The 26,925-nt window shown below is 47.7% G+C and overlaps 1 protein-coding gene across 1 annotated transcript in view; it reads right to left on the bottom strand.

The window, feature by feature from the left end:
• The window catches only part of FAM178B (family with sequence similarity 178 member B), a 276,725-nt gene that overhangs the window by 187,332 nt on the left and 62,468 nt on the right, over window positions 1-26,925 (bottom strand). Inside the window, exon 9 of the mRNA XM_081960741.1 lies at window positions 18,322-18,403. Within this exon, the coding sequence (XP_081816867.1) occupies window positions 18,322-18,403 (82 nt within the window). The remainder of the gene's footprint in view (window positions 1-18,321; window positions 18,404-26,925) is intronic.

The raw sequence follows: 26,925 nt of genomic DNA, 5'->3' as shown, positions 1-26,925 counted from the left end.
GGAGACGGGGAGGCCCAGGCCAAAGAGCCTTTATCTGCCCTAAATAGCGAAGGAAATGGAGTGGGGAACAGGGAAAAGAGTGGAGGGGTTAAGATCATCAAGACACCAGGCCTTCCTAGGACAAGAGAGTGACGGGTGAGAAGCCTTCCTTATTTATGCACAACACATCTGCCCTCTCTGAGCTTCCATGAATCTCCAGGCCGTAATAAAACAAACATGTACAGTTAATTGTGAAATAGGACATAGCGGTTATAAATGTCGAAATATATTAAAAAGAAGAAAAACGCCTCAATGACAAGTTCAGGGTCATCGTTTATCCAGGGCCAAGGATAAATAAAATATTTCAAATAAGGTTGGCCCGTGCATTGCAGGAGACAAGCTGCCGTAGAAAATGATGGTGTGTGTGTCGAGGGGAAACCATGTTGAGACCACCTTTAGCTTTCTGCTGACGACACAGATTGTTACGGCATGTAGACGAGATGGAGCTTCGATTGTGGCCACCATCCTGACTGTTTCGGCACCCCCTCTTGTGCAGGCACCCACCTTAATGACGCTGGAGATAGTTCCTGGCTAGTTGTTGCAGCCCTAGCAGTCCATGGCAGGGTAAGAGCTCCTGTCACCAGCCTCATTCTCTGTCCCTCTAACAGTTCGAAAGCATGTCCCATGCAAGTAGATAGATAGGTACCACTTCGGTGGGGAGACGAGCTGGTGCTCTGTGCAGGTAGTCAGATTGCTGACCGCTCTGAACCTTCCCACTTTCAGGCCTGCAGCGGTTCCTTTAAGAATCTTTGGCCTGCCACACACTCTCTTCTAGCTTCATCTTTAGTATGCATATTCATTAAGGGGGGAATAGCAATGGGTAGAATGTGTTGTTTTCAAAATAAAAAATTCCTTTCCAGAAGCTCAAAGTTATTCTTTGTCTCCGCACCTTGGCACCTGACTGGAACCAGCGGGGTGGAGATGACAGCGTGGAAGAAGATTGGACCATGTGATGGATTAGTGCAGGGGTGGGGTCAAGATCATGAACTTTCACTGGGTGGGAATCCTAGGTAACTTCCAGAATTGGGATTCCACAGTTTGTTGCCAACATGTCTGTCTTATTAAATTGGAACTTTAAGGATAGCTCTGCCTTGGACTCTGATTTAATTCTGCGTGATATTTGGAACGCTGACACCCGGTTGTAGCACCCATTGGCGAGGCAACTTTGGGAAGGGAGGCGGCCTGAGGTGACACATATTTTTCTCTCAAAGCCAGTTCTCCCTCCTATGTCACATCTTGGGCAGTGCGCAAGCATGTTCCATAACTGGGCACAAACCTTGGCTAGCCAAACTACTAGTCTGCAATAGCATTGGAGTCTCCTGGCTACTGTAACATATCGCTGTACGTTAGTAATAATAATAAATAGCAATAGCACTTAGACTTATGTACAGCTTCACAATCAAAGCGGTTTACAGAGTCAGCCTCTTGCCCCCAACAATCTGGGTCCTCATTTTACAGACCTCAAAAGGATGGAAGGCTGAGTCAGCCTTGAGCCAGTCAGGATTGAACTCCTGGCTGTGGGCAGAGTTAGCTTTCAATAGTGACTTCTAACCAATAAGAGGGAGGGAGGAAGGGAAGGAGGGAGGAAAGGAAGGAAGGAAGGAAGGAATGCAGCAATAGCCCTTAGACTTATATACTGCTTCACATTGCTTTTACAGCCCTGTCTAAGCGATTTACAGAGTCAGCCTCTTGCCCCCAACAATCTGGGTCTTCAGTTGACCCACCTCAGAAAGATGGAAGGCTGAGTCAACCTTCTGTCTGGTGAGATTCGAACTGCCAAATTTCAGGCAGCTGGCAGGCAGCAGAAGTAGCCTGCAGTACTGCACTCTAACCACTGTGCCACTGCCACTCACACATGATTCCACCCAGTGATGGGATTCAACCATTTTTACTACAAACTTTTTACTACCGGTTCTGTAGGCATGGCGTAGCTTGGTGGGCGTAGCTTGGTGTAATGACAGAGGAAGGATACTGCAAAATCCCCATTTCCTCCCAATCAGCTGGGACTCGGGAGGCAGAGAATAATTGGGGGCGGGGCCAGCCAGAGGTGCTATTTACCGGTTCTCCGAACTGCTCAAAATTTCCGCTACTGGTTCTCCAGAATTGGTCAGAACCTGCTGAATCCCACCTCTGATTCCACCCAACAGCCCTCCACTCATTGTTTAATCCAGGGGTTTTCAATTTGGCTGGGAAATTCTAGGAGTTGAAGTCCACAAGTCTTAAAAGTGGCCAAGGTTGGACATCCCTGATTTAATATTTCTTGGGATTGTTGCCTCATTAGATCTCACCAACATCACGCAAGAACTCAACGGACCCCAGGCCAGAATGCCAAAATCAAGATTTCATTGAAGCATGAAAAATCGCATGAGATCCGACACTCGCACAGCGATGAGGACATTCTTAAACGAGGAAAGATAAGCAGTTGATGGAGGAGGGGAACCAGATGCCCCATCCCATAAGGGAAGTGTGGTGCCAGCCCCTGACTCATGCCTTGTTTAACAATAATGCACTGACTAAGCGCCAATTAGCCCATACATAATGTTCTGAGTCGCAACCACATTAGAATTTAGTGTGGGAATCCCGAGCCGTTCCGGGTCATTGGATGCATTTGGCATTTTGAGAGCATGTTATAAGTATTCCCACACAATGGTTGCTGGAGAACTCATAGGCCAGAAGGCAGACAAAGCATAGCACACACCACTTGATTTTTCTAAAAATACCACACTCAGATATTTTTGAGAAATACCAGTCATGCACAAGGCAGGGTTTCTTTTGTAGTTGTTGAGAAAGAAAGAAGGAAAGAAAGAAGGAAAGAAAGAAAGAGGGATGGAGACATGAAGAAGGGAGGAAGAGAGAAAGAAAGAAAGAAAGAAAGAAAGAAAGAAAGAAAGAAAGAAAGAAAGAAAGAAAGAAAGAAAGAAGAAAGGAGGGAGGAAGAAGGGAGGGAGGGAAAGAAAGAAAAAGAAGGGAGGGAAGAAAGGAAGGAAGAAAGAAAGAGGGTGGAGGAAGAAGGAAGAGAGAAAGAGAGGGCAGTGACGTGCGGTGAGGGTTATGGTTGGTGAGGCTGGTGACGTCATCAGGAAGGCGGGGAATGGGACCACGTGTGCAGGAGGCTGAGGCAGCCTCAGCCTCCAGCACACGTGGTCCCATTCTCTGCCTTCCTGAGTGAACATTAAGGGGACAGCGGAGTGCACTGATCCACGTAGCATTGCTTCCTCCACCGGCGCCAGTCCCTTCCCCCCCACTCCTTCAAGGTCTCCCACCAACCCAAAGCCCGATCCCCAGCTCCCTCGGGCAAGGCTTGAGCGGGGTGAATGGGAAAGCAATGAAAGGGGCTGCGCTTTCACCCCGCTCAAGCCTTGCCGCCTGCAGCCACCGCCCGCCCTCGCTGCCCCTTTCGTTGCTTTCCCGCCCGCCCTCGCTGCCCCTTTCGTTGCTTTCCCATTCAGGCGGCTGCGCTTCCCATTCCCATTTCCCATTCAGGCGGCTTCCCATGCAGGCGGCAAGGCTTGAGCGGGGTGAAAGCGCAGCCCCTTTAGTTGCTTTCCCATTCAGGCGGCTGCGCTTTCATGCCTTTGTCATCCGGCAGCGCCGACATTTCTGCCTCCACCCTCCGCAGCTCCCGGGTGCGCCCGGACGGAGGTAGCCAGAATGGCGCCGAGGCAGTCCGGCGGGCGAGCGAGCGAGCAAGGCAGCCTGATCCTCGGTCGCTCGCCCGCCGGACTGCCTCGGCGCCATTCTGGCTACCTCCGTCCGGGCGCACCCGGGAGCTGCGGAGGGCAGAGGCAGAAATGTCGGCACTGCCGGATGACGTCATCCGGCAGCGCCGACAACATTTCTGCCTCCTCAGCGCCGACAACATTTCTGCCTCCTCAGCTCCCGGGCGCGGCCGGACGGATGTATATAATTTTTTTTAAAAAAAATTAATTTATAAACCGCGCCCTCTCCCAGAAAGGACTCGGGGCGGTGTACAGTCATATTAAAACAACAGTATAAATACATAAATATAGATAAATACATTTTATATTATATATATATATATATATATATATATAGTATATAATATTATATACTATTATTTCATGAAGAGAGGTGAGGCTCTGCCTCCCCTGCCTCCCCTGACCGCACGTCCCTGAGAGAGAGAGAGAGAGAGAGAGAGAGAGAGAGAAAGAAAGAAAGAAAGAAAGAGGGAGGAAGGGAAGGAAGAAAGAAAGAAAAAGGAGGGAGGGAGGAAAGAAAGAAAGAATTTGGCATACTAGAAAGTTTGAGCTCCATGGATTCCTTGTTTCCTTTTCACACATTTCAGAAACCATCCTCCATATAGGCTCACAATAATGGCCAGGAGCTGAAAAGGCAACACATTTGGAAGGCATCGGATTTGGAAAGGCTGAGATTTAATTTTGAAGGAAATTACAATATCCAAATCCAGCCTGATCATCCATGGTTTTCAGTCTTGTGTGGATCAAAATGAGCACGTATAACATCCCCGTTCTCACGACAACAGGTAGTGCTTCAGTATCACATTCCATTCTTATATAGGAAGTATTTTACGCTTTGCTCCATCCTCTCTATATGTTGCCTGCATTGTTTTGACTTCCATTAGCTAATTTTTTAGAAGTGTTTTAGTAAAAAAAACAATAGGAGAAAAAGCTCAGAAAACCCCTAAAGTTTGCTTCTGGCAAATATTCCTTATGCATATTGAAACACAGTTCTGGGCTGCATCAACAGAGGGATAGAATCAAGATCACGTGAAGTGTTAATACCACTTTATAAGGCCTTGGTGAGGCCACACTTGGAATACAGCATTCAGTTTTGGTCTCCACGATGTAAAAAACACGTTGAGACTCTAGAAAGAGTGCAGAGAAGAGCAACAAAGATGATTAGGGGACTGGAGGCTAAAACATATGAAGAACGGTGCAGGAACTGGGTATGTCTAGTTTAATGAAAAGAAGGACTAGGGGAGACATGATAGTAGTCTTCCAATATCTCAGGGGTTGCCACAAAGAAGAGGGAGTCAAACTATTCTCCAAAGCACCTGAAGGCAGGACAAGAAGCAATGGGTGGAAACTGATCAAGGAGAGAAGCAACTTAGAACTGAGGAGAAATTTCCTGACAGTCAGAACAATTAATCAGTGGAACAGAAGTTGCCTCCAGAAGTTGTGAATGCCCCAACACTGGAAGTCTTTAAGAAGATGTTGGGTAATTATGTGTCTGAAATGATATAGGCTTTCCTGCCTAGGCAGGGGGTTGGACCTCCAAGATCCCTTCCAACCCTATTCTATTCTATTCTATGCCCTTCAACAGAGTACCTTGCAAGATACCTGTATTGTTTTGATTTGTGCTCTGGTGGCCCATTTTGGGTACCAGCGTCCCTTTCCTCGACCATCACTCTTACATGACCCACCAATCTGAAGGCTCTCACATCTCTGCCGTAATTTATCCCCGGGGAGACAGAAGCCTGGCACTTGCAGGTTGGAGGCAGTGGGTGAATATTCTAAACTTGCTCTCAAATCCTGCTGTCAATTTGTCCGGGGCTTTTTAGGTTTTCGTGGAAGTGAGCTGGTGATCCATAAGGATGCTTTTGAGCTGCACTGATTGAATAGCTTGAGTCTAATGCTTTCTCCAGCTGGCAAAAGCCGTTACTTTCCAAAATGTTTATTGCTGTTGCGCTCTTCACCCTCTCCAAGAATGATGACCCTACAGAGAACGAGAGCCAGAAAAAATCAAATCTGGTAAACATGCCCACTCTCTCTCTGAGCTCTTGCGGTGAAAGGCAAGCTACTTTCCTGCAATTGAAGACGGAAATGGGAAGACGGTCTCTTCCTGCGCTGAGAAAGCCATTAAAGCATCGCTCTGCCTCTCTTGTCTACTTTCCCATCTGCTGGATGAACCTGGGGCCCTGATACTTGCGCCCACACATTCCCCCCCCCCAAGGATGGAGAAGTCCCATGGGAGCACAGGAGGCCAGTGTTCATTGTGTCTTCAAGAACCTCATGTTAGTAGGTTATTGGGCACCGTTTTTAGTGAGGTTTTCACTGGAATAAGTTGCAATTATAGAATGCAGAATAATAGAGCCGGAAGGGACCTTGGAGGTCTTCTAGCCCAACCCCTGCCCAAGCAGGAAACCCAGTATCATTTCAGACACGTGGTTGTCCAGTATCTTCTTAAAAGCCTCCAGTGTTCTAACCCAGGCTTCCTTAAAAAGCATGAAGCGGAGTCTTTGTCCTTGCAAAACCTCTTTTATTTACACGACTGTGAATTCCTTTCATTCACAGCCAGCAAGGCTTGGCAAACAGTCTTTCAGAGGAATGTTTATCCACACGAACCTTATCTCATTTGGAGAACTGCCAGATAATTAGTTTCCAAAGGCAGGGCAAGGCAAAACTCGGCACAGAGTCTCTTATAGTCACAAACAGAACTTTCCACTCTTGAAACGACCGAAGGAACGAATGGTTTCCTGTAAAAGCCCCCTCCCCATTCGCTCCTCTTTTGTTTCCTATGGGAGGGATCAATCACCTCCAAGGTGTGGTTTTACTCCCAAGTTGACCCTGCTTTCTTAGGTGTCCTTGTTCTTCTGACAGCTGTGTGCATGCAGACACTGGGAACAGGCTCCAGCTGTTCCTCTGCCTCGCTGCTGTCTATCTCCCTCTCAGCCTCCGATGCAGACCCCTTGTCTGAGCTTTCCTCAGCCCCCAGGACTGGCCCATGTTCCTCCCCAGCCTCCTCACTCTCCGATTCTGCTGCCAGCTCCACTGGCCGCCAGTGGACCACAACATCCAGTGATGGAGCACCACCAAGTTCTGGAGACAAGTTGTTCCACTGGTTTATTGTTCTCTCTGTCAGGAAATTTCTCCAGTTTAGTTCAACATTGCTTCTCTCCCTGATTGGTTTTCATCCATTTCTTCTTGTCCTGCCCTCAGGTGCTTTGGAGAATAGTTTGATTCCCTGTTCTTCGTGGCATCCCCTGAGATATTGGGACACTGCTATCATGTCTCCCCTGGTCCTTCTTTTCATTAAACAGGACATACCTAGTTCCTGCAGCCACTCTTTATTCTTCAAGAACATTCCCTTAGTGGGGTTATTGGACATTATTTTTAGTGGGGCTTCCACTGGAATATGTTACAGTGGGCTGCAGCCCTTTTCCTGCTCGCTGAATCTGAGGGGTGCTTAAAACACAAGTCACTGAGCAATTCTTCCTCTAGGACACACTCCAGGTAGCTCTGAGGGCTGCATATTCTGATCCCCAGATAGGGAGACAGGCCTGGTTTTAGCCATTAGAGCATCAGTATGAGGAAGGGAGATTGAGGGGAAAGAGAATTGAGGTATCTCGGGGGAATCACTGCTTAGCATGTGACATGGATGCAGAGGGACCGGAAGCCTCAGTGTTTGATGCTTCCTGTTCATCTGCACCCCTGTTTTACTCAGAACAAACATGTCTACACAAAGGTGGCTGAATTCCCAATGCCTAGGTGGCCTGTGAATCTGCCTGGCACAGAAGCTAGACCAGGGGTGTCAAACTCAAGGCCCATGGGCCGGATCCGGCCCATGGGGCGCTTAGATCTGGACCTGGAAACAGCAAAGAACTGTTTTGCTAGCCCTCTGCCAGTGAAAATGGAGCCATTTTTGCTGTTTTCACTGGCAGAGGGCTGCAGGAGGCCATTGCAGCCAAAAACAGGGCCAGGGGAGTTGCACGGCCCACCCCTCGGGCTCCATTCTTGCTGGCAGAGGGCTATCAAAACAAATTTAAAAAAACAAAAAGAGAAATGTTTCCCCTTTTGCATTTGAGAGTGCAAGAAGGGGACAGGAAAGGAGAAAGGGAAAGAGGAAAGAGAAAGATGGGAAGATGGAAAGAGAGCGAGGAAGGAAAAAGAAGGGAAGGAAGGAAGGAAGGAAGATTATAATGAGAGGGAGGGAGGGTCTGAAGGAAATCCTGCCTTAGCACTTGGCCACAACAGGCTCGAGTGACGTTGAGCTGGCCACATCCCCCCTGGCCCCACACACACACAACACGAGGTCAAACACAACCCCGATGTGGCCATCAATGAAATCAAATTTGACACCCCTGAGCTAGAGCATGTAAGCTTTTGAGAGAGGTTGAAATGAGAAAATGAAACCAAACGTGCGGGGGAATCTAAAGCCTGCAAGCTACATGGTGGGGCTAAGGGTTATGCTTGCCCCACGAGGGACACCCGGCATTTGTGATGACGCATGAGTTCTGCATTGAGTTCCGGTCAAAGCTCCCTATTCAATTCTAACCCTTAGGATCATCCGGGCCAGGAAGTAGGCCCCCATCCTCTCCTCTCACACCTTCTCTTCGCTTCCTTCTCCTGGCAGCTCTCTAGCTTCCTCCCTTTCAACCCTCTTACTGTTCCTTGCTCCACTGGCTTCCAAGAATTGATTCGTGCCAGATGTTTGCTTCCCTCTCCGTTCCTGTCCCGCTTTCCCTTGCTCGGACACACCCACCCTCCTGGCTCCAGGACAGCAACAACTGTGTGCTCAGCTGTAGCCCGGGGTCAGCTTGGCAGCTGTGCTGGAGGCTTGTAGTCAAATTCTGCGGGTGGCCCAGAGTCAGCCTTTTGCATTTGCCCATATTTTGTTGATATTCATTGGTAAGGACATGAAAACTGACTTGGTGAGGTTCTTGGGGCATGGACCAGTTAAGAGGCCTTCCCAGTGTTCCCTTTAGGACAGGGGTCTCCAAACTCTGGTCCGTGGACCGACACTGGGCCATGGCATGCCAGAAACTGGGCAGCACAAACAAGCAAAGCCCCATCTGTTGGATACAGGCAGCACACCTTCTGGGTCCATGGAAAAAACGATTCCGTCCATGGAATCGGTCCCTGGTGCCCCAAAGGTTGGGGGCCACTGCTTTAGGACACTCCCCCCCCCCCCAGGAATCAGAGGTGATGACATTACACCTCATTAGAACAAACACTAAGCTTCCTCCCTTGAGGCATCTCTGCTAGAAGCAACCGGAGCACACAATAGCACCCTTTTCTCTGGAAAGCTTTGTAGTGGAGAGGTCAAGGGTGAAATCCTCCCGGTTAGGCCAAACCAGTAGGGATGATTGGCATCAGTTTTCCGAACTGGTGGCAAAATCCCTGGTGGCCCCGCCCACACCTGCCTGGTCGCCACTCACCTCTTCCGGCCGTTCAACCCGCCCACCCAATCTAAACGTTTTCCCCTCCATTCACAGGAGAGCTACTGCAGCCTGTCCCTTTAAGATAGTCCCCGGGAGGGAGGGGTCCGAGGAGGACCCTAAAGGGAGCAGCAGCTCTGCTGTGAACGGAGGGGAAAACGTTTGGATTGTCTCTGCCACAGAATTCGTTAAATGCAGCAGAGACAATCCAAACGTTTTTCCCTCTGTTCACAGAAGAGCTGCTGCAGCCTGTCCCTTTAAGGTAGTCCCAGGGAGGGAGGGGGCCAGGGGGACGACCATAAAGGGAGCAGCAGCTCTGCTGTGACTGGACTCATACACGCATTTTTTCCTATTGGATTCTGTGGGCGTGGCTTGGTGGTGGTGGTGGGGTCCTGTGACTGAGTGGGCATGGCCAAGAGTGACATTGATTTGGCAACACCCACTCAGCTACAGGACACCACCACCAAGCCACGCCCATAGAACGGCAGTAAAAAAATTGAATTTCACCACCACTGGGACAGGTCCACCTCTGTTGGTGGAAACGACTGCAACCCAGCAGAGGTTAGGTTAACAGAGTTGGAAGGGACCTTGTAGTTCATCTAGTCAACCCCCCGCCCAAGCAGGAGACCCTACACCATTTCTGACAGATGGCAGTCAAGTCTCTTCTTGAAAGCCTCCAGTGCTGAAGCTCCCACAACTTCCAAAGTCAACTTCTGTTCCACGGATTAATTGTTCTCACTGTCAGATGTCAGTTGGACCGTCAAACCTTTCTTTCTTTCGTTGGCGGTGTTACTTGGAACCCTGACATGGACACCAGATCCCCATTGTGGGCTCCTCAAAAGAGAAAGGCTCTCAAAGCAATTCCCAACAACACTGAGGAAGCTGTTTGGATTCATTCAACCCTGAGTCGGAGTGATGACAGGTGACATCAAGCAAACAGAGCAGACAAAGGAGACAAGGAGGGGGAAGAGGAGGAGGAGGAGGAGGTGCTGGCAGCTGTTACTTTGTGCCAGGATGCTGGCCTGGGATGTCAGCCCGAGTTTAGCATCTCCCATCACTTCTATTCACTTTATTAGAAAGCTTGGGGGAAAGAGAGCTGGCCTGCGACGGAGGAAAATCAATAGCTGTCTACAAAGAGATGTAAAGCCATTCACAGAATCAAGACATTTAAGCAAGAGGGACAAGGATCAATCAATACGGGTTATTGGACATTTTTTTAACGCTGCAGAAAACAAGACACAATTTTTCCAAATGTGCCCGTTTTTCTGTACACTTTAACCGACGGGAACATGTTCACCTGAATAAAATATATAACTGGGTATAGTCAGGGCTATGGTTTTCCCAGTTGCAATGGATGGCTGTGAAGGTTGGACCATAAGGAAGGCTGAGCGCCAAAGAATGGAGGCCTTTGAACTCTGGTGCTGGAGAAGACTCCTGCGAGTCCCTTGGACTGCAAGGCCATCCAACCGGTCAGTCCTAGAGGAGATCCACCCTGACAGCTCTTTAGAAGGCCAGATCCTGAAGAGGAAACTCAAATACTTTGGCCACCTGATGAGAAAGAAAGACTCACTGGAGAAGAGCCTCATACTGGGAAAGATGGAGGGCAAAAGAAGAAGGAGATGACAGAGAATGAGGTGGCTGGATGGAGTCACAGAAGCAGTCGGCATGAGCTTCAATGGACTCCAGGGGATGGTAGAGGACAGAAGGGCCTGGAGGAGTGTGGTCCGTGGAGTCGCAATGTGTCGGAAACACAGGGCAAAAGTTTTCAAAACATTTTTTGTTTTGTTTGAATTCTCCCGGAAATGAACATTTGTCAATTGGGATGGGAGAAGACATCTTTCCCTGGCCAGGAAGGAAAGTTCAGCATCTTTATTATAACTAGAATTCCAGACTTACTTTGGGGAAGGTGGGGCGGGGGGGGGGGGGGATAAATAGAAACATTATTCTTTACTTGGTTTATTAATAGATTGACCATAATGTACATTTCACTTATATACTGTTCTTCAAACAGGGTCAAAATTTTTGTTGAGATTGTTTTGAAACTAAAGGAAGCCCAAATCTAAAAAAAACAAAAAAAAAATCTCCATTTTTCCCCCATGCCATCATTCTGCTAAACAACTAATTCCTGCAACACTGTCAAACTAGTCAAAAGGAGAGCTGTGGAAATATCTACGGACCCCTCGCATCCTGGACATAAAGTGTTTCAACTCCTACCCTCAAAATGACGCTATAGGGCACTGCACACCAGAACAACTAGACACCAGGACAGTTTTCCCCCCATGCCATCCCTTTGCTAAACAACTAATTCCCACATTTAGTAAGGCTATATTACTATTATTCTTTTCCTCCTTCCTATTACCTATCTCCTTTTCTACTTATAACTATAACTCTGTTGCTTGTATCTTTATGGTTTATATTGTTTTATTTAGCTTCCTAGCACGATTTATGTTGATTCTATCTCTAAGTGTTATCTTATGATTTATGATGAATGTATTTCTATGATGACTATGATCATGATTTATCCCTTTTAGCTTTTATCTACACTGACAGCTTATGCACCGAAGACAAATTCCTTGTGTGTCCAATCACAAGAAAGAATTCTACTTTTTTAACAAGTAAAATGGGACGCAGTGGCTCACTGGCTAAGACACTGAGCTTGTCAATCAGAAAGGTTTGCAGTTCAGCTATTCGAATCCATAGCGCCGTGTAATGAAGCGAGCTCCCGTGACTTGTCCCAGCTTCTGCCAACTTAGCAGTTCAAAAGCACATAAAAATGCAAGTAGAAAAATAGGAACCACCTTTGGTGGGAAGGTAACGGCATTCCGTGCACCTTTAGCGTTTAGTCATGCCAGCCACATGACCATGAAGATGTCTTCGGATAGCGCTGACTCTTCGGCTTTGAAAGGGAGATGAGCACCGCCCCCTAGAGTCAGGAACGACTAGCACACATATGTGCGAAGGGAACCTTAACAAGTAAAAGAAAACGTTCCATATCATGTATCTTTAACCATCACTGTACCTAACCTTGTACCGGAGTGATCTGAAAGCCAGCAAGTAGCAAAAAATTATGGAGAATTTTCTTACAGATTGCTAGTATCTCTCCTTTCTCCAAGGAGCCGTTCCAGATTTCTAATTGGGAGAGATCTACAAAGAGTTCTGCCAAAAATGGTCCAGAGGTTCTCCAAGATTTCCGAGTTCCCTAAATTATTTGCCCCGAAAGGAAGTTTGGCGCGGGAGGTTCAGCGTGGAGGGACTGTGCAAAGAGCTAACCTCCGTTATTCCTTCAAGCCTGCAATTCCGTGAACTCGGGCCATGCTTGACAATTAGAAATAATGAGGCTGCCACTTCAGAGAGCAGACGCTGAGAGGCAGGGAAGAAGGACCGAGAAAAGAAGAAGAAGAAACTCAGAAGGCAGACATATGTGCAGGCCTGCTGCCCTCAGCTGTGCAGAAAAGACGTGGGTGCACAAGTGTGATAGCCAGATTTAACTGTCAGCCAGATTAGCTTCTGAAACAGAGAGAGGGAGAGGGAGACTGAGGTTCCCTAGGCTTTCCCTGCAGATGCTAGAAATGCTTTGGGTTTCGGCTCCCGTTGCAACCGGTGCGCTGCAACAGGAGCCAGGCGTGCACAGATGGCCCGTTTCCTTCAAATACATGTAAGGGACGAGGGCAGGCGGGCAGGCCCTCCAAAGCAGAGTTTCGGTACGGTGGCTGCTGCTTCCGCCTGCAACCCACCACTGGTCTGGCTGGAACTATTTAAAAAGATCAGCAAGATTTAAGGAGGAGGTGGTTAGCAGAGGACGTATGGCTGTGCTGTGGCACAGATAAGGCTGGTCTGGATGAGGAGGGGTCTCCACAGGGTATGGTTAGAAAAAAAATAGAAATAGAATGGACCTGAATTTTTTTTATTAGGAATAATGACTGTGAAATATAAGAAAGAAATTCAGTATTTAACATTACAAATAATTAGGGCAGCAAGGATTGCCTTTGGCCAGAAATGGAAAAACAAATTAATTCCAAGTGAAGATGAAAGAATAAGAAAGGTTATGGACTGTGCTGAAATGGACAAATTAACAAAAGAAATCCAGGGAAAAGAAGAAACAGAATACTACCAGATATGAGATAAATGGTATAGGTGGATGGAGGAAAGAAACAAGGATCAATGAAGGAAGACAAAAAAGCCCAAAAATAGGAGTTAAGGAGAATTAACACACACACACACGCACACACACACACACATATATGTATGTATCCAAGTGGTTTAAACTTACTAGAGGTAATCAGTCAATATAGCAGACAGAGGAGTAAGATAAGAGGGTTAAGAATGGTGAAATGCAAATGAAATATAATAGAAGGGGAAACAATATAAGGTGAGCGATATCGATTGGCAATTGCTATTAGAAAGAACAGGAAGCTCCTGTGCGTATTGTATTGTGTAAATGTGGTGCACGTCTAAGTTTTGTGTGTGTGTATTTTACATGTTTGTAAATAAAATTTAAATTTTTTTTAAAAATCAAGATGGCGGCTGCAATGGCCTGCAGAGCTTCCCCTGGTTTTTAGTGTGCGCAGAGTGTTGCCTCTGCTATGTGGTGTGCATGTTAAGAGCCCCAGTGGTGCACTGGTTAAAGTGCAGGATGGCAGGCTAACTCTGCCCACAGTCTGAAGTTCAATCCTGACCAGCTCAAGGTTGACTCAGCCTTCCATCCTTCCGAGGTGGGTCAAATGAGGACCCAGATTCTTGGGGGACAATAGGCTGACTCTGCAAACCGCTTAGAGATGGCTGGAAAGCACTGTGAAGCGGTTTATAAGTCTAAGTGCTATTGCTCTTCCTTCCTCCCTCCCTCCCTCCCTCCCGCCTTCCTTCCTTCCTTCCTCCTTCCTCCCTTCCTTCCTTGTGGTTAGAGTGCTGCATTGCAGGCTAACTCTGTCCACAGCCAGGAAGTTCGACCCTTACCAGCTCAAGGTTGACTCAGCCTTCCATCCTTCCGAGGTGGGTCAAATGATGACCCAGATTGTTGGGGTCAAGAGGCTGACTCTGTAAACCGCTTAGAGAGGGCTGGAAAGCACTGGGAAGCGGTATAGAAATCTAAGTGCTACTGCTCTTCCTTCCATCCATCCCTCCTTCCTTCCTCCTTCCTTTCTTCCTCTCTTCCTTCCTTGTGGTTAGAGTGTTGCATTGCAGGCTAACACTGCCAACTGCCAGCAGTTCAATCCTAAACAGTTCAAGGTTGACTCATCCTTCCATCCTTCCGAGGTGGGTAAAATGAGGACCCAGATTGTTGGGGGAAAGAGGCTGACTCTGTAAACTGCTTAGACAGGGCTGGAAAGAACTATAAAGCAGTGTATAAGTCTAAGTCCTACTGCTTGCTTGCTTGCATGCCTTCCTTCCTCCCTTCCTCCCAGCGCTTAGAATGGAGCATTGCAGGCTAATTCTGCCAATTGCCAGCACTGTGAAGCGGTAAGTAAGTCTAAGTGCTACTGCTATTAACACTTTTGAGGGTAGGAATGAGCGAGCCAGTTCACACTTACAAAAGAGGATAATTTGCTTTCATGTAGAGCTGGGGGGGGGTCTTTCTTTTTCTTTCTTTCTTTCTTTTTTTATCAGTTATTTTAGGACTTCTACGATTTCATGCGTTTCCCGGCTTAAAATAGCAGCAACTGTGCTGCCAACTCTCAACCATCGCGGTTCCTCTGGGCTGCCTTTTTCTATCAGAAGCCAATTCTGGGAATCACGTGTGGCTCTGAAGACGAAGGCTGCCACCCACAGACTAAGGCAAATGCAAGAACGGTACCACTCTGCTTGACAACAACAACAAGCTTCTGAATGTACAGAGAAAGATCCAAGGAAGTGGTTTGTAGCCATACTGATGATGTTACCTAGTTTGGGTAATGAGACGTCTGCAAGAAAAGAACCAATTTCAGAGAGCACCAAGGATCGCACAGTACCCCCTCCCCCTCCTCCTTTTCCTGCACCCTCCAAACCTAATTCCCTTCTAGCACTGATTATGTTACCTAGTTGGGTAATGAGACATCTGCAACAAAACAACCAAGCTCAGAGAGCACAAAACACCCCACAATCCTCCTCCTCCTCCATTCCACAAACCCTTCTTCCTTCCAGCACTCATGATGTTACCTAGTTTGGTAATAAAACATCCGCAAGAAAACTGCCAACCTCAGAGAACGCCAAGGACCCCACAGTCCTCTCTCCTCCCCCCTCTTTCACCCCACAAACCCTACTTCCTTCTAGCACTGATGAAATTACCTCGCTTGACTAATGAGACGTCTCCAAGAAAACAACCAAGCCCAGGAAGCTTTAAGGACCCCTCAGTAGCCCTGCCCAACAAGAGACAGATTTCTCAAACCCAGATGTATGAAGAGTTCACATTTGCTCAGGGCAGAAGGTCTGACTGTGGGAAAAGCACTGAGGGGTGATTAAACATTTCTTGGGGAGCCAGTCGGGTGTCACTGCACTAGGCTAGGAACTGAGAAAAGGTGTAAATTGTAGCCTTGTCCTATGTCTATGGAGATTCTCCGTCATCCAGGTCACGGTTGTCCCAAAGGAGCTTTTTTCAGGAGGCAATTGGACTTTCTGGTTTTTCTTTTGAAGACGTTTCGCTTCTCATCCAAGAAGCTTCTTCAGCTGTGGCTGGATAATGGGGAATGGAAGGATTTATCTTCTTTGCAAACAGCTGGTCGTTTGCATCCTTTTAGAGGGTCCTTGAAGCACTTGGAGGTTATTCTGTGTCCTCAGGGTCACCTGAGTGGTACAAATGGTTCCTGTAGTCTGCAATTTTTCCTCTGGAAATCCATTCCTACTCTCACACCGTTCAAAGGGTCTTCATCCCAAATCGTCTAGCTAAAAGTCTGTAGAGATTCTCAGTCCTCCAGGTCATGGATGTCCCAAAGGTGCTTTTTTTAAAGAAGCAACTGAACTTTCTTGTTTTTGCCTTGAAAACGTTTCGCTTCTCATCCAAGAAACTTCTTCAGAAATCTCTTCAAAGAAATGAAATGTCTTCAGAGAAAAAAGAAAAACCAGAAAGTGTGCCTCTGAAAGAAAAAAACAAGGAAGTCCAGTTGCGTCCTGAAAAAGCATCTTCGGGACAACCGTGGGACAACTCTCTGGATGACAGACTTTTAGCTATACAATTTGGGATGAGCATCCTTGGAATGGTGTGGGAGAAGGAATGGATTTCCAGAGGGAACAAAATGCAGACTACAGGAACTCAGGTGACCCTGAGGACACAGAAAAAGTCCAAGTGCTTCAATGACCCTCTGAAAGGATGCAAATGTCCTGCTGTCTTGCAAGGAATAGAAATCCTTCCATTCCCCACCATCCTAGTCAGAGCTGAAGAAGCTTCTTGGATGAGAAGCGAAATGTCTTAAAAAAAAAAACAAGAAAGTTCAGTTGCCTCTTGAAAAAAGCACCTTTGAGACATCCATGACCTGGAGGACTGAGAATCTCTACAGACTTTTAGCTAGACAATTTGGGATGAAGAACCTTTCAACGGTGTGGGAGTAGGAATGGATTTCCAGAGAAAAAAATTGCAGACTACAGGAACCATTTGCACCACTCAGGTGACCCTGAGGACACAGAATAACCTCCAAGTGCTTCAAGGACCCTCTAAAAGGATGCAAACGACCAGCTGTCTGCAAGGAGTATCAATCAGTATCCAGTCAGAGCTGAAGAAGCTTCTTGGATGAGAAGCGAAACATCTTCAAACAGAAAAAACCAAAAAGCCCAGTTGCCTCATGAAAAAAAGCATAGGCTTGCCTTAGGCCTGAGCCCAGCTGGGTGGGGCTGGGCTTTCCATCTCAGTTTAGGAATAAAGCAATGGGAAACCATTCCTGAAATATATTGCCAAGAAAACAGCAGGGCACCCTTCTCACCGGGAGCCAAAATAACCATGAAGACATAAATGGCGCCAAGAAAAGAAAGAAATCTTGGCTGAAGAGCCTTGCCAAAGATCAGGGAAGTCTTCAACCTTCCTTATTTTCTCTTCTGTGCTGAAAGCAAAATAACAGGTATGCAGAAACTCACTGCCTCCACCTGCTCCTTCCCCGCTTGGAATCCTAATTCTCACTTGTGGCATGACAGTTAATTGCTAAGGAGAAGGAAGATGCAGTGGTAGCCAAGAGATGATTATGGTTCTTTTGATTCAGACTTTTTCTGCCTGCTTGGATGTCTGTTGGGGGGGGGGGGTCCTCTTTTCTCCTGCTACCTCAAAGCTTGAAATGAGCAGAAGAGTGGAGGACTCCGATAAGATGCTTGTTGAAATAAGCCAATTCCTTAGAAAAGAGTGGAAAAGTGGAAAAGGATGCACCCAATATGGAGTTCTGGCTGATGAAAACATTGGTGGGTTTCGCTACTGTTCTGACCGAGGCTTCCCGAGAGCATGAAGCAAACTCCTTGCCAAAACCCCCTTTTATTAATTGACTGTGGATTCTGCTCATTCACATCCAGCAAAGTCTTTCAAGGGAGGATTTACAGTCACAGACCTTATCTGGCTTGGAGAGCTGCCAGGCCGGTATCTGCAAAACATGGCAAGGAGTCTCAGAGAGTCACGGACCAATTAAGCGAACTAATGGCCTCCTGCAAACTCCACTCCCCTTTTGCTCCTCTTTGATTTCCTCTGGGAGGGGCCATTCATTGTCCCCCTGTGGCCTTCCTCCCAAGTCGGCCCTTGTTCTTTAGCTGTTCCCTTCGTCTGGCAACTCTGCACATGAGCACACTGGGAACAGGCTCCAGCTGTTTGTCTGCCCCACTGATGCCTGACTCTGAAGGCAGCTGGTAACTGGCATACGGCCCTTGCCCCCTCTCTGCCTCCGACACAGAGCCCTCGTCAGAGCCTTCCCCAGACTCCAGGACTGACCCATCTTCCTCCCCAACCTCCTCACTGTCCGAATCTGGTGCCAGCTCTGCTGGCTGTTGGTGGGGCACAACAGGGACAAACACAGTGGGCCTCCACAAGCACTCCTGACACAGGTGACGTTAAGCTGGCGACATCCAACCCAAGGTCAAACACAACCCTGATGTGGCCCTCAAATCGAGTTTGATGCCCCTTGTCTATGCTATTTCTGCAGACTCCACATATTTTTCTTCTTGTCCACACAATTCTTCTGCCCGGCCCCTTCCTCCCAACTGACCGGAAGAGATGTTCTGGTACGTGCTGATGTTCCAGAGGGTCTGGAAGGCATCCCGCGAGGCATTTGGGTTCAAAGACATCAACTGGGGGAGGAAAAACAAAAAATGCAGTGCATCAGTGAACACAAAGAAGACAGACATCGGGGAGCATCCCCTCATTCCCACACAACGGTTGCGGCAGTGTTGAGTCAGGGACCTCCGGGGCTAAACCTCACCTTGGCTGTGAATGCACCAGGCCATGGGTGGGGAGGAAGACCGGACACCATCAGCCCCAGCTCCGCGGTGGCAAGGAAAAAGAAATGAGACGTAGGCAGAGTCGGCCTCTCCTTGGAGGCATTTCAATGCTCCCGAGAAAGGATTTGCCCACTTTCTGCCTCTGGTTTTTCACATGAAGTAGAGCAGGGGTCTCCAACCTTGGTAACTTTAAGCCTGGCGGACTTCAACTCCCAGAATTCCCCAGCCAGCAAAGCTTAAAGTTGCCAAGCTTGGAGACTTCTGCACTAAGGCACCCAGATCCCTCTCTGGCTGGGGAATTCTGGGCATTTGAGTCCGCCAGAGTTAAAGCTGCCAAGGTTGGAGACCTCTACACAAGAGCCCTTCTGAACGCCATAAATGCAAGGAGGACTCTTGTTTACAGAGAGGTTCTGCAAACATCTTTGCTCATCCGGATAATAAGCATACCGGCTGAGGAGGAGGAGAGGGAGCACAGGGTCACAGATGGCTGAGCTATATAATTGCCAACTTGGAGCATTATCTGACCGTTTGCAGCGTCAAGCGGTGACCTGCAAGGGTGGCGAATTCCCTCCCTGGAGGCAAGTTGCTCACTCGCCTCTCCTTGCTTTGCAGGTTCTGTTCCCACCGGAATCCACGCGGACGTTTAGATACTCATCTCACCCAGCCGTGAGATTCCCAAGAGACGACAACCCACACGCGGTGCAGTGCATGATCTAAAACCGTCATGACTGATGATGATGTGCCATCGAGCTGGCATTGACTTTACAGCAACCACACCAGTTCAGACCAGTTCGGCTGGACCAGTCACTGGAACCGGCAGCGACCCAGGCCTGCCACGCCCCCGAACTGGTTCTCCTGCAGCCTAGGGCACCGCCATCTTTTTATTTGGCTTCTGTGCATGTGCAGAGCAATTTTCTTTGTACTGTGCATGTGCACGCATGAAGCGCATGCACGCAGAGGACGTCCCTGAGCGAACCAGCAGTAGTGGCTGCCAGAACCCACCACTGAGCCACACGGATAGATTTTTCTCCATGATCCTGAGCAGTTACTAGCTTACAAATGTGGCGAAGGGAGAGTTGTCTTTCTAAACGCTTCCTCCCTGCTCAAATCCGATGTGGCGGAGCAAATGTTTAACCTAACCTCCTCTACCTGGATTTGCCTATTTTTACTTGGGGAAGTTCCTGAATCCATGATTTTTCTCACCTGGAGCCAGAATTCTACCTTTCCAGAAACACAGGGAGCCACACGGACAGCAGCCAGCTGTGGATACCTTAAGAGCAATATCAATGGCACTTAGATTTATGGAGGGTCTCCGGAATCCAGGGGACACCGTTCTCGCCCTCCTGGAGGCTTGAGAAAAGCGTCCGGAGCCTGCGGACTGCAAAAACGCCCTCCCCACTTTGCAGGAAGCTGAGTAGGCCACGCCCACCATGACCACGCCCACCCAGCAACTGGGCAGAAAACTTTACGTTTTTCAATCCACCCCTGATGTCATCCCTCCGAGTAAACCAGACAAGCAAAACAAGAATTAGTTGAGCTAATTCTACATTATTACAAGGCTACACGACACGATCCTCCCAAGTCTGAAAGCACCAATTCCTACGTTTCTTTGTCCGTCAAGGCCTTGGGGGCTTCCCCTTCTTATCTGATGGCATCATCTCTCCCCCTCATTCCCCCAAGGCCATCAGTGAGGGTTGCAAGATGGTTGGATTTGAGTATTCTTCCCTGGATTGCTCATTTGAGGATCAACCCACTGCTCCCCCTGCCCCATATATTTGACTGGGGCACACACTGAGCTGCCCAGCAGTTGTGGGCCAAGAACTGCTCCCTGCCAGGGTGCTTTAAATCCCCTTCCTTGTCTTACAGGAGGCGTTAGCTCCTCCCCAGTCTTCCATCTCCAGTAGGGAGCTGCTGTGGCCCGCCAGCGCCCAGCGGAGCTGGCAGCAGAGATGGACAGTGAGGAGGTTGTGAAGGAGCATGGGCGCGTTCTGGAGTTTGGGGAAGGCTCTGATGAGGGCTCTGTGTCGGAGGCAGAGAGGGGGTCAGGGCCTTATGCCAGTTATCAGCTGCCTTCAAAGTCAGACATCAGTGAGGCAGAAGAACAGCTGGAGCCTGTTCCCAGTGTGAGCATACACAGAGCTGCCAAAAGAAAAGAACAGCTAAGAAATCAGGGTGAACTTGGGAGTAAGGCCACAGGTGGACGGTGAATGGTCCCTCCCAGAGGAAATAAAAGAGGAGCCAAAGGGGAGTGGGCTTTTGTAGGAAACAATTTGTTTGTTAGATTCGTTTCAGGAGTGTGAAGATCTCTCCATGAATCTCAGCGACTCTGTGCCCAGTCTTTCCTTGCACAGCACCTCATTTGGAAAATATTTACATGGCAGCTTTCCAAGATAGATAAGGTCTGTGGTCACAAATTCACTTTTGAAAGACTGTTTGCCAGGCCTTTGCTGGATGGGAATGAGAGGAATTCACACTCGTTTAACAAAAGGGGTTTTTGTAAGGACCAGGAACTGCCTCCTGCTTTTGGGAGAAGCCTCGGTCAGAACAGGAGCCTTCAAAAGCTTCTGGTCCCTGCTTAAGGCCAGACATTGGTCCAGCTCCCCAGGAAGAGATTCCGCTTCTTTGATCTCTCTCGGAGCTGCGCTTGAAACCTCCTTTGTGTCAAAACAACATTTATGCTGGGGCTGTCTGCCCTAAAGGGTCCTCCCCAACTCCCCCTCCCCATCCTGTTGCTTGAACTCAGACGGTGGCACTGAAATGCTCTGCCTAGGTAGCACTTAGCTGCATCTGGAGCGGGCCCCCTGCATGGCTGCCAGCACAGCTCTATCCCTATGATTTACTACCCGGGCGCCTCTTTTAGCGCAAATGAAACAATTAGTCAGCTCCATTTTCACACAGAGGGGGAATCCCGGCTGGGGAAACGGCGGTGCAGCCGTTGTTTTGTCCAAAGCATTAGCAGAGGGGGGCAGAGAAGAATAGCAGGACCACTGACGGCCCCACCTCCAAATCCACCACCTTGGGGCAGGGTGGCAGCAAGAAGCCCATTAGGTTGGCAACGGGTTCCGTGGTGAAGCCGACATCATGAAGTTGTACAGGAGGGGAAGAAAAATGGGTGGGTGCTAACTACGTTCGATGGCGGCGATGGTGTGTGTGTGTGTGTGTGTGTGTGTGATGTGTTCAGGGACAGAAAGGCAAAACAAAAGGAAGGAAGGAAAATGCTGGTTTTAGTTAGTTAGTTACTTAGTCTACTTTATTATCGCACCTCGTACAACAAGATTAAATCCCATCTTCAGTGCAGGGGTGAAAGGCTACCGGTATTTTTGACGATCAGCCGGGATGCACGATTTATATTAATCTAACTCTAAAGCTAATCTAAATCTCGTGGCACAGTGGATCCCCCACCCCCACCCCCGTTGTTCGCTTACTTTTGCAGGCGTGCTCAGTAGCAGGCTCCACCCACCTCATGTCCATTTTTGATGCTCTGCGCATGCACGGAAGGTCCTGTGCTTGTGCAGAGGTGGCGCGTGGGAGGAAAGCATGCGCGCTCACATTGCTACTGAACCGGTGGCAAAGGTAAGTTGATTTTACCTCTGCTTCAGTATACATTATAACTATAAAATTAAACATGAACACACATTCTTTGCATTCTATACAATTGAATTGAAAACTCCTGATATTGCATAAATATTTCTATTAATTCTATAATTCTATAAGTTTTAAAAGGCAAGCAGAAGCCTGAACATGAAGGTCGGGACCTAAATCTCAAAACACTGCAAAACGTCCCCTCCGTTCTCCATACAATGCAAATTTCAGGAACGCAGCAGGGTTTAGCTAGCTGTGTGGATGGAACAAGAAAGCTTCGATAGTTGTTGCCATGTTAGAAATATTGTAATTTGTAATATCGGCTCTGTAACATTTGCATCTAGCTACAAATAGTTGGGATGAACACAAAGAATACTTTAGCCTTCTTACAACTGAGGAGTACATGCGGTAAGTTGGTATTCATTCTTGTGTATGTTGGCTGGATACACAAACTGATCAAGGAGAGATTCAACCTGGAAATAAGGAGAAATTTTCTGACAGAACAATCAACCAACTGTACAGACGTTGCCTTCGGAAGTTGTGGGAGCTTCATCCCTGGAGGCTTTCAAGAAGAGGCTGGACTGCCGTATGTCAGAAATGGTGTAGGGTCTCCTGCTTGGGCAGGGGGTTGGACTAGATGACCTCCAAGGTCCCTTCCAACTCTGTGAATCTGTTATTCTGTTATTCAGAAGTTGTGGGAGCTTCATCTCTGGAGGCTTTCAAGAAGAGGCTGGACTGCCGTTTGTCAGAAATGGTGTAGCGTCTCCTGCTTGGGCAGGGGGTTGGACTAGATAATCTGTAATCTAATCTGTTCCCACATTCTTTTCCTTCAGGCTTCCAACACTGCCTCCATTTCTTATCTTCCCTTCCACCCTTCCTATCAGAGTGGGCTTCTTTCAGTAGAACTGAATCTCTTACAAAATATGATTAATTTGGCCCTGACCGTTTGTATCACGAGTGGGAACTGTCCATGACTCCATCTAGTCGATGCGCCATCGCACAAATCTTCATAGCTGATTCCCTCTGCAAGACAATTAGCCGCACTTGTGGCGCGCCAGCCAGTGGGAGGCACAGGGGACATTGGCGGCAGAAGTGAAGTGTCTGTTATGACCCAGGCTCCCCCAAAAAGCAGATTCCTGGTCCTGGCAAAACCCCTTTTATTAAATGAATGTGAATTCCTCTCATTCACCCTCAGCCAAGGCCTGGCAAACAATCTTTCAAAAGTGAATTTATGACCACAGACCTTATCTATCTTGGAAAGCTGACATGTAAATATTTTCCAAATGAGGTGCTGTGCAAGGAAAGACTGGGCACAGAGTCGCTGAGATTCACGGACAGATCTTCACACTCCTGAAACAAATCTAACAAACGAACCAATTGTTTCCTGCAAAAGCCCTTTCACGCCTCTTTTATTTACCATGGGAGGGGCCATTCACCATCCACTTGTGACTTTACTCCCAAGTCGACCCTGATTTCTTTCTTTTCTTCTGGCAGCTCTAGGAACAGGCTCCAGCTGTTCGTCTGCCTCACTGCTGTATGACTCTGAAGGCAACTGATAACCGGCATACGGCTCTGGCCCCCTCTCTGCTTCCGACACAGAGCCCTCATCCAAGCCTTCTCCAGCCTCCAGGACTGGCCCATCTTCCTCCCCAACCTCCTCACTGTCCAGTTCTGCTGCCAGCTCTGCTGGCCGCTGGCGGGCCACAACAGTGTCCATGGAGGGCCAGACCGGGACGAACAGCCGCAGTGAGTCAGCTGGGCCGGGGAGGCTGGGGTGAAGTAGGCAGGGCTCACAGGTCTGTGACCAACTGTCCCATTGTGATCCGTGGTATTCTCAGCAGTCTTCACCACCACGACCATCGTTCAAAAGCATCTATCTTGGTTCTCCAAAGTCCAACTTTCACCTCCATTTAATGTCCCAGGGAAAGTTAATTGCGGCCACCATTCCGAAATTTGGAGACCGAAAGAAACTCACGGTGACATCTGACCTTTTCCAAGACTTTCATTCCTGCTCTCCATTGAAGAATAGTCATTTTTTTCCTTGTCTGCTGGTTCTTTTTTACTCCTGATATTTGATCCTAAAAGGCAGCAGGTTTCCACGCTCTGGTATCTTCGTTGTCAATTCTAAGGCGAGCTGTGCTACCCGCTGACATCAATCAGGGCTCCTTTATATTTAATGGTTAGCTCCATTTTTTTTCCATCGTGCTCTTTCGACTTTTATTACCAGGCCTTGCAAACGATTTGCATTTTTCAGTTAGTAATGTCACTAGCGTTAGAACAGGTTATTGATGCCTCTTCCTCCAACTTTACAACGGCTCTCGCTTTCTCCCAATCCAGCACTCTTCCATATCTTCCATTCAATATATATATATATATATTCCACCTATAACTTGAATAAATTTCGGGCAGGATGTTAAAGCTTGGCCCTGCTTCTTTGCTGACCCAAAGTCCGTTTCAGGACGTTCTGTCCAGGCTGTGGCTTTTGACCTGCATACAGGCGATCCTTGACTTGCGATCATTCGCTTAGCAAACTCTAACAGGTTATGGGAAAAGTGACTTACGACTGGTCTTCGTACTTACAACCGTTACCGCATCTCCAGTCACGTGATGCAGGTGCTGTTAAGCTTCCTTAGATATTGAATTATAAGACCAATCCTGTTGTGATTATGCAGTACCTTATTAGGGTGATTTTATCATGGTTTATCTTAATTTAAGATACTATCTCCTATACTGCCTGCATATCTTTTAGATATAGATAGATTAGATACATAGATGGATGGATGGATGGATGGATGGATGGATGGAGGATGGATGGAGGGATGATAGGTAGGTAGGATAGATGGATGGATGGATGGATGGATGGATGGATGGATGGATGATAGGTAGGTAGGTAGGTAGGTAGGTAGGTAGGTAGGTAGGTAAGTAGGATAGATGAATGGATGGATGGATGATAGGTAGGTAGATAGGTAGGTAGGTAGGTTAGCTAGCTGGCTGGCTGGCTGGCTGGATGGATGGATGGATGGAAGGTAGGTAGGATAGATGGATGGACGGACAGATGGATGGACGATAGGTAGGTAGGTAGGTAGAATAGAGAGAGAGAGAGAGAGAGAGATATGATAGATAGATAGATAGATAGATAGATACATAGATAGATAAATAGATAGATAAATAGATAGAAATAAATATACAGCTATATATATATATGCTGACACTTTATTTAAACTAAATTTGTATATCAATGATTGTATGACCTCTGCAGATATCATACACTAGATAAAATAATGATTTAATAAGTACTTGTCTAGATTATTTTATGTAAGGCTAGCTGATAATTCAGCGTAGCCTGAGTATGTATTTCTCCCAATCCTGTATTAGAGTCCCCTTGTGGGGTACTGTGAAGCCGTTACCATGGCAACTGCACTGTGCTGTACAGTAGAAGCCATTTTAAGGCACAACAAACTGTATCTTAATAGAACCTGAATCCAAAATGCACCCCATCACTGTCCAAAGTACTGTGACTTGACCCTATAGATAAAATTCAGTCCTTTTCATTTCAGCCGCCCAGGCGTTCTGGAGTTATGCTGAAACGGGCACACACAGACACACACAGCCTAAGGGGTGTTAGGGGTGTCTTACCCCCACATAGAATAAGTCATAAGTCATTTGTGTACCAAGTTTGGTTGAAATCGCTCAAGGTGTTCCAGAGTTATTGTGGAAAACACACACACACACACATACACATACACACACACATATATATATATATATATATACAGTATACATGGAAGGAGGAGAAAGAGGAGGAGGAGGAAGAGAAGAAGATGCTGCAAGAAGTTGGATTGCCAAAAACTCCATTCCGTCTCTGTTTTGGGTCCGTCACTAAAGAAGTGAAGTTCCTTCTCACTCCCAGATGTGAAAGGGTTTATTATTCTGTCTTGAAACGGCCCTGTGGATCATTTGCAGCCATTTCAATAACAAAGGGAATATTTTCCCAGGACCAGCTGCGAAGCAAACCAGATTCGTTAGTCCGGGGCATAGAGCCAAGTCACTGGATGAAGAAACACTCACACACCCCGAAGTGTCGGTCATCATCATTTCTTTGACTCCGTTCATGTATCCTTCCCAGGGCCTTCTCCTTCTTCCAGTTTTCTTGCCCTCGTTGATTTTTCTTCTCCTGGTCTACCGTCTGCCTGCGCCACAGGAACAAAATAGATGAGTTTCCGCTTGCTGAGCATCACCTCACAGGGACACCTCAACCTTTGTTTGTTCTGGGGCCTTCAGTCTGGCAACTACCGAGCTAGGAGAGTTCAGTTAATCCATCTCCCAAGCGTATGGCAAAACAGCATCCTGTCATTAGAACGAGTCTGCTAAGGTGCCAATTTCCAGAAACAAGCCGTGTTCTCAGTGAAGAAGATTTGTCGCTTGGAGTTGAAAGGAAAGAGTCCTGGGGGCTCTCTGGGCTTGGTTGTTTTCTTGCAGACATTTCATGACCCAACTAGGTAACCTCATCAGTGCTAGAAGGGAATTAGGTTTGCAGAGTCCAGGAAAAGGAGGGGGAGGGGGAGGACTGTGGGGTCCTTAGTGCTCTCTGAGCTTAGTTGTTTTCTTGCAGACATTTCATTACTTAACTAGGTAACGTCATCAGTGCTAGAAGGGAACTGTTTGCAGAGTGCAGGAAATGGAGAGGAGGAGGAGGAGGAGGAGGAGGAGGAAGATTGGGGGTACTTGGTTCTCTCTGAGCTTGGTCACTTTCCTGCAGGCGTTTCATTACCCAACTAGGTAACATCATC

Source organism: Natrix helvetica (assembly GCF_964273705.1).
Source record: "Natrix helvetica genome assembly, chromosome: 8".
NCBI classification, from domain to species: domain Eukaryota; kingdom Metazoa; phylum Chordata; class Lepidosauria; order Squamata; family Natricidae; genus Natrix; species Natrix helvetica.
This window is presented reverse-complemented; position numbering and strand designations above follow the sequence as displayed.